Source organism: Poeciliopsis prolifica, unplaced genomic scaffold, assembly GCF_027474105.1.
Source record: "Poeciliopsis prolifica strain line A6 unplaced genomic scaffold, Auburn_PproV2 SCAFFOLD003, whole genome shotgun sequence".
Taxonomy (NCBI): Eukaryota; Metazoa; Chordata; class Actinopteri; order Cyprinodontiformes; family Poeciliidae; genus Poeciliopsis; species Poeciliopsis prolifica.
Window position 1 is genome coordinate 2,872,992 of NW_026562378.1, and position 19,330 is coordinate 2,892,321.

Genomic DNA, 19,330 nt, shown 5'->3' on the forward strand with positions numbered 1-19,330 from the left:
ACTTACATAATCATGATCCAAAGAGAGGTTCCCAACCCAAAGTTTGAGAACCACTGCTCTAAACTACCCTGTAGATGTTCTTGTGTAATGAATGTACCTCACTTTAGATGCTGATAACCAGAAGCAAAACTCTCAAAACGACATGATGGCAGAAATAAAATGAAGCGAAGCTCAAACACTTTTGTCTGGTTTCTTTATTGAGAATATGCAGCTCAGCTTTCATCATAACCTGTCACCTGGCAACAATTACAAGCAATATACAACCTAAAGAAAACCTCTTAAAATGCACCATGTGTACAATGAAACAAACATTTTCTGACAGAGATCAAACAAGGACAAGTGCAATGCAGCATTTCAATCAACCCTTTAAATTAATTCTAAAACAATTATGTGACCCCTTTGGGAAGAAAAACCCAACAATTAGTGAACGACAAGATGATTTGAAGGAGACAGCAGTTGAGATTCGTTCATCAGCTCCTGCTTAATCTGGATTAGGATCACAAGGTCGGAAGCCAAAGCAGACGGACCCAGGCTTCCCTCCCAGGTCAGCAGAGGAACATCTTCCCTCCAAAGTGTCGTGGGTCTTCCTCTGGGTTTCCTGGTGGGATGGGCCAGGAACACCTCACCAGGAGGCGTCCTCCTAATCAGGTCTTGTCCAGATTAGGAGGTGACCCAACTCCTCCAGATTAGGACTCCTCCAAACCCAGAGGCGTCCTAACCAGGAGACGATCTAACCAGACGTCGGAGCCACTTCGACGCGGAGAAGCAGCGGCTCTACTGAGTCACTCCCCGAAGACAAAACTTCTTATCCAGACTGTAGACCAGGAGTGAGCAATCCTGTGTCCTGGAGGAGCCAGCGTCCTGCAACGCTTACGTCTCCCTGGTCCAACACACTTCAATCAAACAGCTGAGTCACCTCCCAAGGGCGCTCACGTTCTCCAGAGTCCTGCCAATGACCTCATTATTTGACTCGAGTGTGTTGAAGTAGATTCACATCTAGACGTTGCAGGACGCTGGCCCTCAAAGCCTGGAGTTGCCCCCCCCTGCCCCAGACACTCCTCAGAAGACCAATGAGGAAACTCATTAGGTTGTTTGTATCCATGATCTCATTCTTTTGGTCACTGCCCAGAGGTTGTGACCACATATGGGGATAGTAAAACACACCGACCGGTAAATCGGGAGCTTCTATCGACAGCTGAGATTAAAACACTATTTCTGAACATTTGGGTTTCGGCAGGTGTTCTGTGATAGGCGTCACTTCCAGGATCTGAACGTGAGGCCACAAAAGACAAAAAATGGTAGGAATGGGGATGAGCAGCGCTGGACCCCAGCAGGGAAACAAAGAGACGGCTCATCTGACTTTGAGACATTCATTCGATCCACCTGAACACTGATTGTTCTGTTTGAGATTTACTTTGAAAACAAACTGCTTTACCAGACTGAACTGATTCATCAAACATCTGACAGGATATAGAAACACAGACTCACAGCAGATTCCAGACGGGAACACGGGTCGGTGTTTTCATCACTGAACGAACCAAGGTTGGTTAATTATCTAACTTTTTTTGTCCCATAAAATAAGCATTACTCTGCTACATTGATCTCAAAGCCCGAACTGAGAGGACCTCTTCCCGTGTCCTCTGGGTGGCTGGAAGACTCAACACAGAGTAATGCAAGTTAACAAGGCTGACTATGAAAGAATGGCTGTTCTATCTGAAGGAGCAACGATGGGATGGAAACGTTGCTGAGGTTAAATAGGAGGCACAACCAAAAGGTCCTGAGGTATACCAGCCACCAACACTGTGGCAATGTTGAGCAACACATCAACCAGATAAAACATAGAAGAAGGGTTAAAAACTTTAATTAAAGTCCAAAAATACAGTCTGGTAAGAGCGTCCTTAAAGGCACAGTGTTGAGAACATTCTGGAAGCCCCAACAACCCACATTGAGAAGGCCTTTGGATTCGAGATGAAATTCTCCAGGCTGCCACTCAACAGTAATCTAGACTCAAGAAGATATGTATGCAGCTGAACTAGAGGCCAGCATGATTAGCGCTTTATTAAGATTTTGATAAGGCCACCAGGGAACAGTCCCTTCACACATCCAATCAAACTGATTTTATACTGAGAAAATCAACTACAGACCAAAGAAAACAGGTATAAGACAAGACCGGTGTAGGTCAGTTCATCCTGGCTGTACCGGATGAAAAAGAAAAGGTTGAAGGTCATTCAACTTGGGTGTGAAGTGACACACGAGACGTCAAAGCTAAACACAATGGCAAACAAGGCAGTTTTAACAGTTCAGTTTGGACATAATTTGGTACAAATGCAGACGTCGGTGATTTAATCTGCACATAACGGCTAAAAGGCAGATGTGTAGGTGTATTGAAGAGGGTAACAGAGTTACAGGGAGCTGCTGCAGCGCCAGGCAGCCAGTCAAAACAATGACTATCACCAGATTCAGAGGATCCCTCCTGGACGCAGATGGCAGCATTCCTGGGTCGGAGGCCAGTTGTCACATTGTGGAATGTCCCCACCATGTGTGGGAGTACAGATGGCGGACAGTTGCGCAATGTTGAAGCCGATGGACACATAGGGGGTGCGTGTTGTGTCATCCCAGAGAGAGGAGGGACTGGTGAGAAATGCGTCTTGCAAACCCAAAAACATAAACCCGTTTGGCTCCGTCCAGTGATGGAGTTCAAGGTTTCAACACTTCAGACAAGTTCTGTCACAAGGTTTACAAAGCACATCCACAACACGACGATGCTAAACCAGCAAACCATCGAGCGTCACTGACTCTGTTTTGGTAGACATCCGTTTCTAACCGCGACTAGAACTGACCCAGAGCCTTTCCTCAAGCTCAACAAGAGACTGGAAAAAAAAGATTTTTATAACTGGATCACTGATTGGCTGACATAAGAGTGATTTCTACTTGGACAACGGTGTTTCAACTGAACACGGAACATGCTGGACGAGGCCGATTCTACCAACAAACGCAAACGTACAGAAGCAAAAGAGAGAGACGTGAGATGAGGCTGCAATCTCATGTCGTGTCACGCTTGAAGATTTAATTCAAGAGCGCTGAACAACACTCTGTATGACCCCCACACACTTTCCTCTACCTGCTGAAGTTCTTCTACTGAAATATTCTCCCCATAAAGTCTGAATTTTTCTGGCCAGGTCTGCCATTGCCGACGACGTTGCATTTAATGGTACCTTCATCTTTTCAACACAGGCAGAACAGAGCTGCGTTTAAATCTGCCAAATCAGTGGGCGAATGCAGCAAAGAAGAGAGACAAAAAAAACTAAGAGCTAGCTAGCAGAAGAGTGCTGTTCTCTACACTAACCACCTGAAGTGCAGTTCTTCCCTCTGGACTGGCTTTGGAAACAATAGCAGCAAGAAAGAAAAGTAAAACCATTCTGCTGACAGGACTCTTAGTACTGGGGTGGGGATTGGGAGGATTAAAGGCTCGTCTCCATTTCCCACTGTCCCTTTTAGTCGGTCAGCCTGGAGGAAGCTAATCCTCTCCCTGAACGCGAGAACGTCTCCAGGATGGAAATACAATGTGGGCGCATTACCTGAGCAGAGCTGATTGGCACGTCATTGAGGCCAGATGCATAACAATGTTTTCACACCATCATCAGATGCAGACACCGTTTGAGACCAGCGGTGGCCTTTATGTGTTTCACACGAACATGCGAAAACCTCCGGCTGCTCCTGGACGGGGATCGTTGCTATTGGTTACCAGACTGCTGGAGTGAAGGCGGCAGCAGACTGGGAAGGGACGAACGAGCAGCTGATAATTCTCCATCACCGTTCCAAACATCCGACTGGAGAAGTGACGCTGCATTTCGACCAGGATCAGTTCTAAAGATGCTTTCTGCCATCTTACAATAATAATCAGCTCTTCTACATGGCGGTCTACTGTGGAGCGCAACCTCTGGTCAACGCTCTGGTCAACGCTCTGGTCAACGCTCTGCGTCGCTCTCCAATTTGAGCTTGTTCACACGGCAGGGGAAAACAGGAACCACTGATAAGTGCCACGCTGTGTCGCTGTGCATCTCGTTCTCTCCAGCAGATCAAATTCTGCTTTAAAAAGAAAAATGGAATCATAGACGCGTGTACGATTTCAAGAAGCTTACGGTTTACGAGTGATAACAGTGCACGAACACGTCTTCTTGATGTGTGTGAACACAACCATTTTGATCATGAAACTCTTTTATGCATCTGGCCCCAGGATGGGGTGAAACATGGAAGCTACAAGGGGTCGGGGGATGGAGTCACAGAGGAAGAGTTCAAACGATGGTGTTGCTGCCACGGAGGCCGACCCCGCGGGCAAACTGCTCCAGCAGGCCGGAGATGGCACCGGAAGGGCTGGGGGCCGAGGACCTGAGGCCCACGGTGGAGCTGTAGGCGGCCAGGAAGATCTCCCGAACCGCCTCCAGGCGGGCCTGGCGCTCTGACCGCAGCGAGCACCTGCAGGAAGAACCACAGGGTGAGTCAGACAAACCAACACAGTAAAAAAAAAACAAGCTGGCCCACCCCCCTCTCAGCACACCCTGTCAAATTGCCCTCACGGTCTGCTGCGCCGCAGGTCCCATTTGACCGAGACAAAGAAGTTTGGTGTCTAATTGTCAACGGTCCACCTCTCAATGACCTCAGCCTTACAAACACTGACTAAGTATTGGATCCTTCTCTTCTTCCCAGAACTGCAACTGTTGGTGGAGGTTTCCAGCCCAGCCGTCTTTATCAGGCCGAGGTCTGGACTTTGACAGGAGCAGTGGATTGGGGCTGGCGGTTAAGCACAAGTTACATTTGTCATTGTTCTAATGGTGCGTTCACACCAGATGCGTTTCGAGCATCAGGCACGTTTGGTTTACATTCAATGTCTATGTGTGTCGATGGCGGGTCACGTTTTGTGCATCGACCACGGTTTGAGCGTTTGACGTATATAACGCTGGAGTTGGAAAATCGGAACTTCCGCCGCTGACGCGGAGCATCAGCCAATCAGAGATCCTCTGCTATGTGGCGTAGTGCTGCATTTTCCAACGTGATATCAGAAAAAAACAAAACAAAAAACAATGGAGAAAAAACTTATTGTCCCTGTTTGCTAGCCAAGTTATGACTACAGAGACAGGAACAGAAAGGACGTTGCATGAAAGAGGAATGTCTACTATTTGAAACCATTTCCAAATCCATCCAGCAGAAACATTGAGTCACGTTAAATAAACGTTGAAAACACATTGTAAATTGTCTTTATTCAAACGTATATTCGTTCTTTACAATCAAGAAATTGCTTGATAATTTTTCTTCTCCACAACGTCTCAATAAACCTCAATGGTTTTCTTTCAAGGAATTCTAACCACTAACCTGCAGGCGGTCTAAGGACTGACAAGTTGAGCGATGGTTACCGTAATAACCAAACATGTTATGATTTTAAAATAAATGTTTGTATGCATTGACTGGAACGTAGAGGAGTTAATTATGAAGTAAAACAGGACTTCACTGCAGTCCTGTGGTAAAGGCAAAGGAAATTCATATGAAGAGACGGCGTAGAGGGGCAAACATTGGGCCAGTAGTACAAGAAAACACACCACAGTTCCAATAAAGCAACAGCAAGTAGATGCAGACAGGAAGAATGATGAGGTTTGAAGGAGACGACGTAGGAGTTGTTGCTGTTCAACCGTTACAGCAAAATTAACTGACCGACCAAAGGCGAAAACTGTCTAGTTGAAGGAGAAATCAGGACAAACTGTCCAAATGAAGACCCGCAGTGTGGAGAGAGAGAAGATTCACAGCCGTCCTCTGAGTATGGGTTTCCACTTCCGTCCCCCAAGGCGGTGAACCCACTGACCCCCATCAGGAAAGCCTGAATCTGCAGCATCACTTCATCCAAGGAAAGTATTCATGCCCCGTTAGCCTGTGGTGAGGACTTCTGAAGCCTTCCAATCAAAGAAAGTTGAAGATCGCCAAGCTGCTGAGCTCCTGTTCCATCAGAGAAGCTCCAAGTTCTTCAAGTCCAGAAGATTTACTGAGTATGAAAAACCTGTCCGTCTTCCAAAACCCTTTAGTTAGTTTCCTTCAGGTGGAGAATTAGGGAAAGATTAGACTACGCTGATCACTTTTCTACACTACTGAATCAAGCTGCACTGACGCCTTCTGATTTTTTTCAATTAAATAAGCATACATCTGGATAATGCTAAACCATTTGAAGGTCAAGTAGATGACCCCCAGAAGCAACTGCCACGAAGGTCAGAATGTCTCTCTTACAATTTATTGCTCTGGCAGTTCAGTTTTAAGAGAAAAATAGTTTGACATGATATAATGGATTGATGTCATTTTCCAGAGCTGCTGAAGTAATTTATGCTTAGCCCACTAAGCTTTGCAATCAGATGCAATCGAGATCATTTTGGAAATTGCAGACCTTTGATCTTTGAGTTTTTGACATTTCCATGGGTTTTTCCACCAGTGGAAAAAATTTCTGGTTCTTGTGTTTGATAGAAGTTTACAAGGTTTTAAAAGGTCTGCCTTAAGCTGACGCTCAGAAAAACAAAACGACTCCCTTGAAGCTTTCCGTCTCAGCCACTAAAACAAATCCAGCCCACGCTGTAAACGGGAGCGGCTGCTGCCTTGCTCAGTGGGAGCAGACTGCCGGCTGAAGAAGGGTGAGGCGTTCGAGTGTCATTGGTGAGACGCCAGCTTCATCAGACTGCCTGGAGATCCTGCTTGGAAAACGTTCCCCAGACTCAGGAGTTCGACCCGGAGTGCTTTACACATGGGGCTGCCTGGAGGAGCGGTCAGCTCAGCTCACAGACGATGAAAGCAGCAACAGGTGTGAGAGGGGAAGCACAGCACCCACGGAAATGCAGCCACTCCTGTATTTTATCCAATATATCATAACAGAAGGTATTATGGTGCGTTCACACCAAAGGTGTCTGATGCTCCTGCTTGACATTATTACTCTCGACCTGCCGTTTCGCGCATCTGGTTTATATTCAAAGTCTATTTGGAGGCACGTTCAGGGCGCATCAGATGTGTCAAAATTTTCGTTGCGGGCCCATTTGTCTTATGCATTAGATGCTTTTGACGGGTCAAAACACTCCAAACTGTGTCACCCCAAATGTCCAAAACGCACCACAGCGGACCATCGACGTGCCTCCACACAGACTTTATATGATAACCACACGCGCTGGACGCGCGACACCCGTTTGGTGTGAGCGCACCATTAGCAGGTTAAGACTATACGCTTTTAAAAACCTGACACCCGTAACCATGGTGTTTTCCCAAACAGCTGGTGTAGATTCTAGTTTATTTCAGACTCTGGACGTCCTCGGTACAGTGAGAAATGTTTGGATGGAAAGAAACTTAACAGTTACGCATACGGGTGGTCCAAGAAGACCAAACACATCAGGTCAACTACTCTGTAGTCCATTTACGCCTCAAGGACAAGGGACACTAATTTGGAGACATTTTGGACAGGTGGTTTACATTAAGCAGAAAGATAAAACCTGAGGTCACGACTTGGCTTTATTTCTAACACCAACTCTACAGCCTCCACTGGCCTCCCCTGGTGGCTTTAAGACAATTCACACCTTGGGAAGCCTCACCTGGCTTCATTAGGAACATGCTCGGACTGCCTGACAACAACGATCCAAACACTGATTGGAAGGACCAGTGACAAGTCCTACGTGTCCTTCTACTGACCATTAGTTTCCTGAATGCAAGCTTATTTCTTCAGTAGTTAAAACTAAAGAAGCCTTTTGGATGAAAGATGAAAAGTCTTGAATGAAACAAAAAAAAAAGTTTTCCAGTCTACTTCGACTGAAGCACATTCCCTCTGGAATGAGACGAAACGGAGCCCAGAAAGACAGATGAATGTAAAAAAGTAGCTTAAATTTCATGTTTAAATTCTGCGACATGCAGTATTGTAAATTGAATTTCACTAGCTGAAATTCACACGGACTGCATTCCAAAACTTTCAGCTATTCCGGTTTAACTTACATCCGCCCACTGGGCCCTTCGTCCTGGAAGCTGAAGGGCAGTGGGGAATCGTAGGCAGCGGTGACAGCAGACGAGTTGGAGGAAACCGAGGCCATCGGCTGAGAAAAGTGGCCGTGGTCGTGGATGCTGCCACAACCGGAAACTATCTGCCAGCTTCCGTACTCTGTGGACAGGGAGGAGCCTGATCTGGAGTACTCTGCTGCTAACCTGACACACAAAGGCAACACAACCAGAAAGGTTAGACAGAACGTATCACTAGCTATAATGCTAATGTTAACACGTTGACTGCAAACCTCTAAGAAAACAGCAGTCTCGCACCACTCTGCGCTAAGCAGGACACTGGTTAAAGTCTGGTTAAAGTCTGCATCCAGGCATCATCGTCAGTAGAAACCAACAGCTACGACCTAGTTACTGATGTTGACTTGAATTAAAAGTTTGTCTGCTGGTAATGAATGTTGGCCAGTGATTGAGCACCAACTCTAAATCCAGAGAAACGGTGAGAATAGACAGAACTACATCAAAATTGGTCTCTTCTAGCGGGAAATCCTACAGGAAGCTGCCCACTCAGACACATTCACTACAATCTGTCCATGATCCAACGATGGAATCGACCCCAATAAATAATAATACACTGTATTGCCAAAAGTGTTGGGTCACCCTTCCATATCACTGAACTCAGGTGTTTCAGTCACTTCTAGACTGCTTCTACCAACAGTAGTGAATGAGCGGCTCGCGTTCGGTTCAGAGTGCAGGATGGTGCTGGGACCGTAAAGCGTCCCGCCTGCTAAACACGCCGCAGGCGGCCGGCCATCAGCCGGCCGTCAGCCGGGTTGGAAGCAAGCAAAAGAGACTGGGAAGAAGAGCAGGCCAAGCACAAACATGAGGCACGGTCAGAAGGTGGTGCACTGCAGAATGAGCCCAGATCTACAGTGTTCAGAAGACATCAGCGAGCAGCAGGTGCTAGAAGAATGATGTTTCCCTGACTTAATGCTTCAGCACATCAAGACGTTTTGGACAGTTTCATGTTCTGCTAGGGGATAGTTTGGGAATGACCAAGGAAACATCCATCAAGACATGAACATTATGAGTCCAGAGTAGCTTGCCTGCGCAGAGTCCACACCTCAAATAGATAGAACACCTTTGAGGATGAACTGGAGTAGGGACTGTGAACCAAGGCCCGTCATCCAACATCAGAGTTTGACCTCACATTTACATTTCAGAGGAAAACTGTCTAAAAACCACAGAAATACACTCACAACCTTATGGAAAGACTCCCATTATGTCAAATGGACCGTATTTAGCTATCCTTCATGTTATAAAGTTATTCCTTCATCAAAAACATACTTTCACACATTTTACAAATCCTTTAATTTCCCATGGCAACCGTTTAGAGTCCCTAAACATTTGCTCTCACAAAGTACCGTTTAGGATCTGCAACGCTCTCCCACTCAGCTCCTTCAGACTAGCCAGCAGCAATTAGCAAACATCTAGTGGAACTGTGCATCTGCCGAGCTCGTTATACAAGCTACTTCTCACTGCAGCACTCCTAAGAACGGCTGTAAATGGCATAATGGAGAAACGCTGTTGTGACGACGTGCTGGAGGAGGAGTGTTTGCAAGAGTTGGAGCTTCTTAAAGAGACAGAGACCCCAAATAGCTGAATTGTGAAGTCAAATTTCTTTTAAGTCATATGTGATGCCTAAAGAATTTTTATAACAACTCAAGGTAGCACAGTTACTTGATTGCGCTATGAAATGACACAATCTGGGTGGAAAATACACAACATCGTCCCTTTAAGAGCAAAACCTGTTCTAGCTGCAAGAAGTGGAGCAATCAGGTATTTGATCCTGTGGTTTGACCGTGGGACGCCGGTCAGGTTTATGTGTGTGAAGGCACAGAAACGTTTGGCAATATAGTGCATCTGCGAGCAGAAGGTCACGCAGTTATCATGGGTTGATCATAGGACAGAGACGCTCACGTTCTCAACAGAATTGACAAGAATCGAAAGAGGAAAGCATTGAAGATTCATTAAATCATCCAGTCAGTTTTTATGCAACGCATGTTTCAATAGACAGTTGTCCAATGGGAAGATGGATGGAAACAATATGGACTGCGGCTGTAGTGAACTGAGACGTCACAGAGCAGCAGAACAGTGAAGTAAACTGGAGTGTTTGAAAATGAGCATCCCCGACTTTAAGGGACCAACTTCCTGTTCAGCCTTGATGCTCTGATGCCGTTTCTCTGAGCGACCAGGCAGAATACGGCCTCCGGTCTACAGGTCGTATTCTATAGTCCCTTAGCTCGTCGCGTCTCTGCATATTTCAGCAGTGAAACTGTTCACTTTTCTTGCAGCTGCCCGACTTCTGCCCACAGGCCACGCATGGAGCTGAGCCCCACAGTGATGCCAGGGCGCAGAGCAGCTGCTGGCGAGCGAATGAAGGAGATCATGCAAAATTCAGAGCCCCGATGCAGAGTGGATCTAAAAACCAACTAGTTCCGTCACCAGACTTACCCTCTAGTGGGGACAGCCAATGGGCTGCTGCCGGAGCGTGCGACGCCGTGGTCTGATTGGTTGGAGGAGGACGAGCTGGAAGACTTGGCCTCGCTGGCTGGATGGGAGAAAGTCTCATCAAGAGGGTTCTGTTTACACCAGGACACCATCGGAGGAGAGGAGGCAGGCGCTTTCCTTCTGGGAGCAAAACATAAATACATTTCTATCATTGACATCCAGACAGCAGCTCAGCATGCGCAGACTGAAGACGGTTTCAGTGGAAACAGAGATGAAAGAGAGAAATGATAAATCATGCAAATGGAAGTTATTGAGCTCGTTTTAACTTATCGTGCCTGAATGCGGGTAATGAAAATATGCAAGTGTGTGTGTGAGGCTGACCCGCTGGAGGCCTGGGGTTGGCCGGAGAACAGGTCCACAGGGTCGGCGTTGGGACAGGAGGCTCCAGCCAGCTCTTCTGTGATGAGGGAGAAGTCGCTGCTCAGACTGGTGATGCTGCCGCGGTCCCTGGACCCTGAGGACAGCAGCAGAACCGGAACTCTCATCACCACGGCAACAGGAGCCACGGGAGGAACAACTCGTCATTTTAGACCTCACAGCTGAACAGGTCCGGACAAAAGTCTTCATACATCAAGGTTCAACAGTGTCGCTAATGCTCTATACCAACAGGAACTTTGATTTTATATTTTACACACGTCATCCATTTAGAAAGAATATCAACAACAACTTTCTCAGTGCAACGGTGACGATACTGAACATTTATCAACATCGCGCATCTTTAGCAGTTTAATCTTTTCTTCAGATGAAATAGCTATAGTCACTCTAATAATAATAATCCTAGCAAAAGTGCATGTCCACAAGCAGAAAAGGAGTGAAAAAAATTAAATAAAAATCCTCTCATGTAAAAAAACGTATTTGTCATCACAAGTTGCAAAACTTAATTTAAACAATCAAGAACGTGAAAAACCGAAAAATATTGTTTGCATAGAGTAAAATGTACCATTATTTTACAGATTTTTTCCCCATTTCATACTTCTTTGCAGTTTCATGAGTCTTGACCATTTGTGTGTAAAAGCTCCAAGCAGAGCCGTACTTTTAATCTCGTACTGCTTATTGTGCAGGGACAACACATCTAACTTATTTATGTATAAATGTATTTCACTTTTATAGTTTATTTTACTTTAGGCCTTTGAATAAAGCCCAATAACCTGAATGTTTGCAGTTCCTATTTTGTAATATCTTTATACTATTTTTTACTTATTGCGTCAAAGATCTATCTTTGTAATGTTATTTGTTCAAAACAATGCAAGTTTTAAATGGGGAAAAAAAAAGACGGTTCCTTCAGCAGTCGCATAACTAAGGACTCCTTTCTGTCTCTAGTGGCAGGTGGACGTACTCAGCTGGCAGAGGTCCTCCACAGTGAAGTCATTGTCTTTGAAGTGGGAATTTTTCCTCCTGAAAAGTGTCACAGATCAACAGAAATGTGTCAAAGTGACGCCGGATTTTGGACGCCGAGAAACAGAGAGAGAGAGAGAGAAGAAAGTGAGCGTCACCTCTGTTTCCTGACAGCAGAGAACTTCTCTGAGACAATGTGCTTCAAAAAATTGAAGCAAAAAAAGAAAATCTGAGGGAGAGAAATATTTTGCGTTAGAAACGGAAAGAAACTCCCGAATGCAGAGGTGTGGAGCGGGAATACCTCTTCCCCTTTGGAGAGGCGATCTGGCAGCATGTGACTGGAGAAATAGAAGACACAAACAGCAGCCATCAATGGGTAACTCATGCTAACATATTAGCCAGAACAACCTCACCTCCTCGCTTTCTTCTTCTACTACTCTCCAATTTGTATTAATTGCTGCTATTTCAACTGTTAACTGTGTTTTCTCTCAGTTATGTTCTGATTGGCTGAGGCACCACCCAGCTGCTAGCTTGTGCTGCTGCTACGCTATGCGGCTGGTGCAGATGAAGGGATCGGTTTACCCAAAGAGAAACCAGTCATAAGCAATGGTCAGGTAGAGGATCTCAGCAGGCTCCAGGTTAGCGTGCACGGCGCCATCCTGTGAAGACAACAGGAAGTCTCAACGTCATGCTAATTGTTGACCGAATCGGATTGTCTTGAGAACGGAGTAGAGTAGAGGAGAGGAGAGAGGACTTACTGCCCACAGGGAGAGTCTGAGGAGGGAAACAAACAGCGGTGTTCGGTCCCAGCCTGATATGCAGTGCACCAGCAGTCCGCTGTCATCTGAAACACAAAACACCCTTCAGGGACGAGCCTCTAGGACAAGAAACGAGGACAAACTCGAGCCATCTGGAACACTGTCAACACAAGGAGGTTAGCGCGTCCTCCAGAGTGTAAAACTGATCAGCTTCCTCCTCTGACAGGAAGCGGCTCCTTTTGGTCGTATAGTCAGCTGAGTCGCCATGTGTGCAGAATGGTAGCGATGGTCACCAGAACCTCAATGACCCGATAGTCACGCTTCAGAAAGAATGGGCGCCGGGACACGGCTCAGCAGACGAGAGGTCGACTCGCTAACAGCAAGAGATGTCACCGTGGAGCTGTATGACAGGCCAGGCGGCCATGCAGCGGCGCCACCTGTTGGGCCCTCTGACCACCAGCAGCAGGCAAAACAGGTGAAACGTCTTGCCCAAGGGACACAACGTCAGAGACAGACGGAGCGGAATCGAACTTCTACCACCGTAGCCGTCATCGCCCAGAACGACTGCCTGCTGTCGCCAGACGCTGCCGTCATTTACTGAACGCCCTACTGGGTTTCCCTTTGATCGAAAAGTTGAGGTGATTTGAATAATAAACTGGATTACTGGGGATTACTGGGATTGTTTGGAAATGAACTGAAATGTCGTGAACCATTTCACGACATTTCCAGCGTCGTGAACCGGAATCGGCCAGCGCTGTGGGAATGACCCGGAGCGAGGTTACGAGCGGATGCGAGCGCAGCCGGTCCTGACCCGACCACCGGCTCCCTTACCATCGCTGTTGATGATGTGGAGGAGCAGCTTCAGGTAGTTCTGGGTCTGCTCCACCAGGTCCCACGACTGGATCCATCCATGCACACACAGACACATCAAAGCATGAAAACAATGGTCTCCGCGCCCCTTCTGCTACTCTAGGGTACAGCTTTAAAAAAAGTTCATGGCACTGGCACGCAACAACACGGTGTTGTCTGTCAGAGGCTGCCTCAGAACAGCTGTAATACAGACTGCTACTGGGGATTCTTCCTGCCCACAGCCATCAGCCTTTATTATCAATATAAAGAAACTTGAAGGTGTAATATTAAATTTTCTTTTCAGATAGACAAAAACTAAACTGAATTATTTCATGCAATTACCCAACTTTGGTCAAAACTAAACAAATCTAGAAAAAGAGAACATTTTATTGGTCTATTCTTCATTTCTGGGAAGCTGAATTTTGTGTTTGTTTTACATTTAGACAATTTTACGAATAGTGATTAACAGTTGATATCAAAGCTAACAACAAGCTACTTATTCATTTTGAAAAACAAAAAACAGAATCTATCCTTCTGTTTGTATTACATTTGTGAGTCTAACTTCATTTTTTTGTTTTGAATCAAACACAAATACATTTTCATTTGAGATCGAGTTGTGGAGTTGGAAAGGCTGCAGAGTGAGACCCTTCCCAGTTTTGCCACTAGATGGCAGTAAAACACCTCCAACCCCAAGAGCAGAGGAGAAACGGAAAAAGAAAGCAGAGTGCCGAGGAGAGCCGACCTGGTACCGAGTCCAGTCGATGTTCAGGTTCTGAGTGAAGCGCGCGGGGATGGTCAGGGGAGCGTCCACGAAGTCCTGGCAACGGAGACACACAGACACACACATCACCACCCGTCCTAAGCACACGCCGGGCCGGGGAAGAAGCAGAACCGGTACCTGATTCCAGTTGAACACCAGGCCCTCCGCCGTGTAGTCTCTGTCTTTGTAGTCCTTGAAAAACTCGCAGCCTGAAAAGAACGAGAAAGACTTTTACTCCCAAAGCTCCGTCCCCCTTTAACAAATTAATAAGCACAATTCTTATTGGTCTGATGTATTAATCTGACCCTGAATGTGGCACTTTCATTGGCTGAAAGCAGAAAATCGTAGTTACCTCAAATAAAAGACTAGAAGACAATCTGTGGGAGTGACCTGGTCGTATGTTGGGAGTTTAGACCTGACACAATACATTTTTCTGGACAATAAATTGTCCCAGAAGTTATTGCGATAAACGATAATATTGTTGATCTGAGATCTTTTTCCAAGTAATATAATGGCATAAGAATAATGCAAGAACGCATTCTCAAAGATTAACAAAGTTCTAATGAACATTTAAACAACTGGACCTGGAAGACATAAATAGCCAAAATAAATAAATAAAATTAATTATAAAGTATCTGCAAACAAAATTATCCATCAAAAGAAAAAGTACGATTTGAGAAAGAAGACTTTTGCTACCCAGTTTTTGGTAGAAAGGAAAAACAAATAAAAATAAAATTAATTTAAACATTTTAATTAATCATGCAATTAAATGATTTATTGCTTATTGTGACAGGCCTAGTGGAGTTACTGGAAGAAATTATCTTTACGATGACCTCATTTATTGAACGACTCTTATTGACATGAGTAATGGGTCAAATCCCAACGGGAAGAAATTGAGCAACAGGTGGAAATTTCAGCTGTCGAAGGCAGAATCCTGACTACTTTCTCCACCTGGGTAAGGCACAGAGAGCAGGGTGAAGTCGGCGTAGCGCTGCGCCTTGTCCACCTTCTCAGAAGACGTCACACTGCCAAGACAACGACAACGGAAGATGTCAGTGACAACAATTCCTGGAACTGGGAACACGCTCCGATGCAAATCATGAGGTAAAAGATGACATTGACGGCTGGTCAAAAAGAAAACATGCGCTGGACATAGAAAGTGAAACGATGCGACGGAGTTATTGAGGAGAGCGGCTTACTTTAGGCCGAACTTGACCTTCTTGTTCTCTACCATGAGGTCACAGATGTAGCGAACCGAGAGGTAGCGAAGCAGCTTGATGTCGTGACCTCGAACTTTGTCAAAGAGCTGGGACTCGCCGTTCCTGAGGAGCAGGAGAAACGGCAGCAGTTCATGAAGCGAACCTGAGAGAGCCCCTCACTGAGGTCAGACTGAGGTCAGACTGAGGTCAGACGATAAGCTGCTGTCGTCACCTGACTGCCGGGTCGTCCTCGGGAACCTCCTCTGGCTCGGTCCAGGTGTCGTCGCTGCCCCCTGTGGACACACACCAGGAAGGGTTGGATGCTAAAAGGCTAAAGGCTAGTTAGCAAAAGTCTGCAAGATTTCTCTTGAAACAGCAGAAGAACTTATTGAAGCGGCTTTCAGTGGTTAAAACATGGAGGAGCAGCTTCTCCTATTCACAGCTGAAATCTGAACCGACTGTCTGTCTGCAGAACTTCCCCTTTTGAGTTATGAGTGTGAAAAAGCTGCATTTTTAAAAAATGTTGTTCTTGGTTTTTTTCACCTGAGAAGATGTAGTTGTAGCCCGTCCGCCCATACAGCTCCCCCCAACCTGCCAGGGTGGCTGAGCGGCAAATGTGCTGCAGGGAGGAAAGCAGACCTGATCAGACGACAACAGATCTGGACCACAGCTGATTTTTATTTTTTAGGGGGTATCAGAGGAATTGGGGCTGAACTCTAACGAGCTGCAGACTTTTTTGCTTGGAAAAAAAAAAACGTTTTCAGCAAGAGAACAGTGAAGAAATATTCAGAAACAATGTCCATAACCTATACCAGAGTGGAAGAAGAACTGCAAACGGAGAAGAAGTCAGAATGAACGCATGAGCAAACAGCTACTCTGCCTAGCAACAGGCCAGCTTGTCTTTTCCTTGAGACTAGTTGGTAAAAAAAAAAAAAAAAAAGCTTTTTGACCTGAAAAGCCCAGCGTATGTCATATTCAGTATTTCAGGACTGATGGATGGACAGACAGACTCACCTTTCCGTTGTAAAGGATGACGGGGCAGACGAACCTCCCTCTGCAGCGAGCCATTTTACTTCTGCTAACCAGGTCCTGCAGCTTGCTGATCTGCACCGTGCTCTCAAACCTACACACACACACACACACACACCACACACACACACACACACACACACACACACACACACACACACCAAAATCTGCTCAGTCTGTCAGTAAGTGGAAAAGGCTCATCATGTGTCATAAATCTGTGACGGTAGCTGGACTCAACTGAACTTAAATCAATTTGGGCTGCAGCGTCCCACAGCAGTGTGTGTCCAAGCTGGTGGTCAGCAAGAGCAGGGGGTGGCATAACTTAATAACCTACATTTTTAGGGGCTCCCACTTTGTCTGAGGCTCGGCAGAAAAGTGAAGCTTTTTCTGGAACAGAACCAATCAGACCCAAATACAGCAACAGCCACAAAGAAGTCATGACACAAACCCTGACCAAACAACACCTGGACTGAAACCAGAGGAAATTCTGAATATTTCTATAATCAGCACACTGAAAAAGTAAAATGTAAAAAAAGACATCTGGTTTCTAAGACATCAAGTGTAGAAGTGTCAGAGAGCACTGAGCTGTTTCTGTGATTTAGGAAGGAGCAGAGAAAAAAAAAAAAAAGGATTTCTAAATGCAGAGTGGTAAACACTAAATTCACAATAAACAAGAAGACACGTTTGACATATTATATTTCCCAAACAGTGAGGCACCGTCGCACTGCCCGCGGTGCGACAGGAGGATCTGTTGAATCACTGCACGTTTCCTGTTTCTGCAGCAGGGTGAAGTCACGTTACACAGCCGTCACTTCCTCCCTCTGCCTCAGAGACGCCGACTGCTCTCTGACTGGGACGCACCTGTCTCTGTCTCTGTCCACCTCCGTGGACTCGTACTCCAGAAAAACGATCTGGCGGGGGTAGTGGCCGCAGACCTCGCCGCTGGAGTTGGAGATGATGCTGTACTTGTAGTCTCTATCAAACAGCTCCAGACATCGCTTCTCTATGGCCTCCACCTGCAGGGGAAGGACAGGGCGAAGTGACAATGCTGGACTGATGTCAGAGTTGGGCAGAGTTCCCATAAATTGTACTCAAGTAAAAGTGAAAAGTCGCTGCCAAAACGTCTATTGCAACACTGAATTATTATTTAATATTTAGAAATCACATCCGATGGACTAAAATATACATTTATGTGGACGTTTTGGTATTTTATAGACGGAAACTTAAACAATTCAAATATCAACATATAAAATCAGGTAGAAAATTTTAAATAAAATAGAATGAATGAATGAATTAATTAAAATTTCCAAATCAGTTTCTTTCAATGAAAAAAAGCTTATGAAGCGTTAATCAAATCTGCAGGTGTGTGTCTATCTGAATGAATCTTTTGTTATTCATTCAGTGGGCAGAGAATCCAGAAATTTTACTCAAGTAAATGTAGAAATGCTTCATAATAAAATGACTCAAATACAAGTAAAAATGGTAAAAATGTTTTAAAATCCTCCAAAAAGTTGTGCTTTGTTTATTTCAAAAATGCCACTCAGGTAAATGCACCTAATGACTGGACATCGGAACACATCTTACCCGAGGACTGACTTCCTTTGCTCGATACTGGGTCTTGGAGAACAGATCGATCAGGTCCACTATCTGCTCGCTCTTTCTCACCGACACGCCGGAAACCGTAAACCCGCCGGCCGCGGAGGGGGAGGCGGCCATCATGGCGTCTCGAACCGCGGTGGTCGCCTCCAGCCGCACTTGTCCGCCTTCAAAGACCGCAGAGCCCTGTCTTGTGGAACGGGAAGACCGACCTGGCCATCCCTTCCCGGCGAGCTTCTTCCTGACTGCCCGCTTAAGGGGGCCAGAGCCGGGCGGTCGTCCTGAATTCACGGCAGCGGTGAGCAGCTCCACCCCAGGAAGACACGAGCCGCTGTCGGGCCGCTGGGCGGCGACTTGCCGGTGGTCCCGGGACTTAGCCGCGCGGCTACAGAGCTAGCGGTGTTGCGGCGGGAGCCAGTTCAGCACACCGACGCTGATGGTTCTGGTCCGGTTTCTATTCCTGTGCAAAACGCGCACCGTTCCTTCTGGGCTCCTCTCCGAACTTGAAATCAGGAAATCTCCAGGATCCTGCCAGGCTCGCTCAGTGGAGCGTCACCATGACGACGAACGGGACCAGGTTCAATAGTTCTGAGAAGAAATGAACGCGGCAGCAGTTAATGTGACCGACAGGTCCAACAGGACAGTCCAGCGCTCTGAGTTGCACAAAACAAGTGATAAACAGGAAGTTGACTGAATCACGTGACGATCACCCTGGCAAACAACGTTGTGGCGCCCTACCGCCACCTACTGGTGCACAGGTGTGCCTGCCCTGCAACTTTTAGGTGTGCCTCTGCTGCACCACACCTGAATGAAATAATTGGGTCATTAGGCTGCAACACAACAAGGATGTAATTAAGCCATTTCATTCCAGGGTTTTGTGGCCCTTGAGGACTGGAGTTTGACACTGTGTTAGGGTTTTATATCATAAGCTTGAATGTCTTTGTCCTTTAGTTATAAATTATGAAGGATGTGGTGGCAATTTTTTTTTAAACTTGTCCGTTTCATCTCTGCACTGCGTTTATACATTTCTCTTAAGAATGACATCTAGTTGGCAATTTGTTTGGACTTTATCAAAAAATATATAAAACTGCCCTTAGAGACTTGGATAACACTTTCTGTATTTAGTAGTTTAGTAAATGAAGCAGATTTGGGTGCAGCAAACATCCACTTTGATTAAAAGCCATGGATAGATGTGAGCCTATTCAAGACAAAATATTTAAAAAATCTAAATCTTT

The 19,330-nt window shown here is 45.9% G+C and overlaps 1 protein-coding gene across 3 annotated transcripts; it reads right to left on the reverse strand.

Annotated features, from left to right (window-relative positions):
- Nucleotides 1-174: 174 nt before the first annotated feature.
- On the reverse strand, nt 175-18,944 carry mtmr14 (myotubularin related protein 14). Of its 3 annotated transcripts, none has more exons than XM_055026602.1 (19): nt 18,084-18,944; nt 17,361-17,515; nt 16,485-16,593; nt 16,014-16,089; nt 15,703-15,763; nt 15,471-15,593; nt 15,223-15,296; nt 14,410-14,480; nt 14,254-14,328; nt 13,494-13,560; nt 12,663-12,748; nt 12,487-12,563; nt 12,206-12,242; nt 12,063-12,133; nt 11,906-11,964; nt 10,891-11,023; nt 10,513-10,686; nt 8,002-8,208; nt 175-4,476 (listed from the first exon to the last, which is right to left on the reverse strand). In XM_055026602.1, the coding sequence occupies exons 1-19, from the start codon at nt 18,216-18,218 to the stop codon at nt 4,296-4,298; spliced, it is 1,971 nt and encodes a 656-aa protein (XP_054882577.1). In that variant the 5' UTR covers nt 18,219-18,944; the 3' UTR covers nt 175-4,295. The 3 variants fall into 3 exon arrangements, with proteins under 3 accessions (XP_054882577.1, XP_054882576.1, XP_054882578.1); XM_055026601.1 differs by having other exon boundaries at nt 10,513-10,689; nt 18,084-18,943; XM_055026603.1 differs by lacking the exon at nt 8,002-8,208 and having other exon boundaries at nt 10,513-10,689; nt 18,084-18,942.
- Nucleotides 18,945-19,330: the final 386 nt, after the last annotated feature.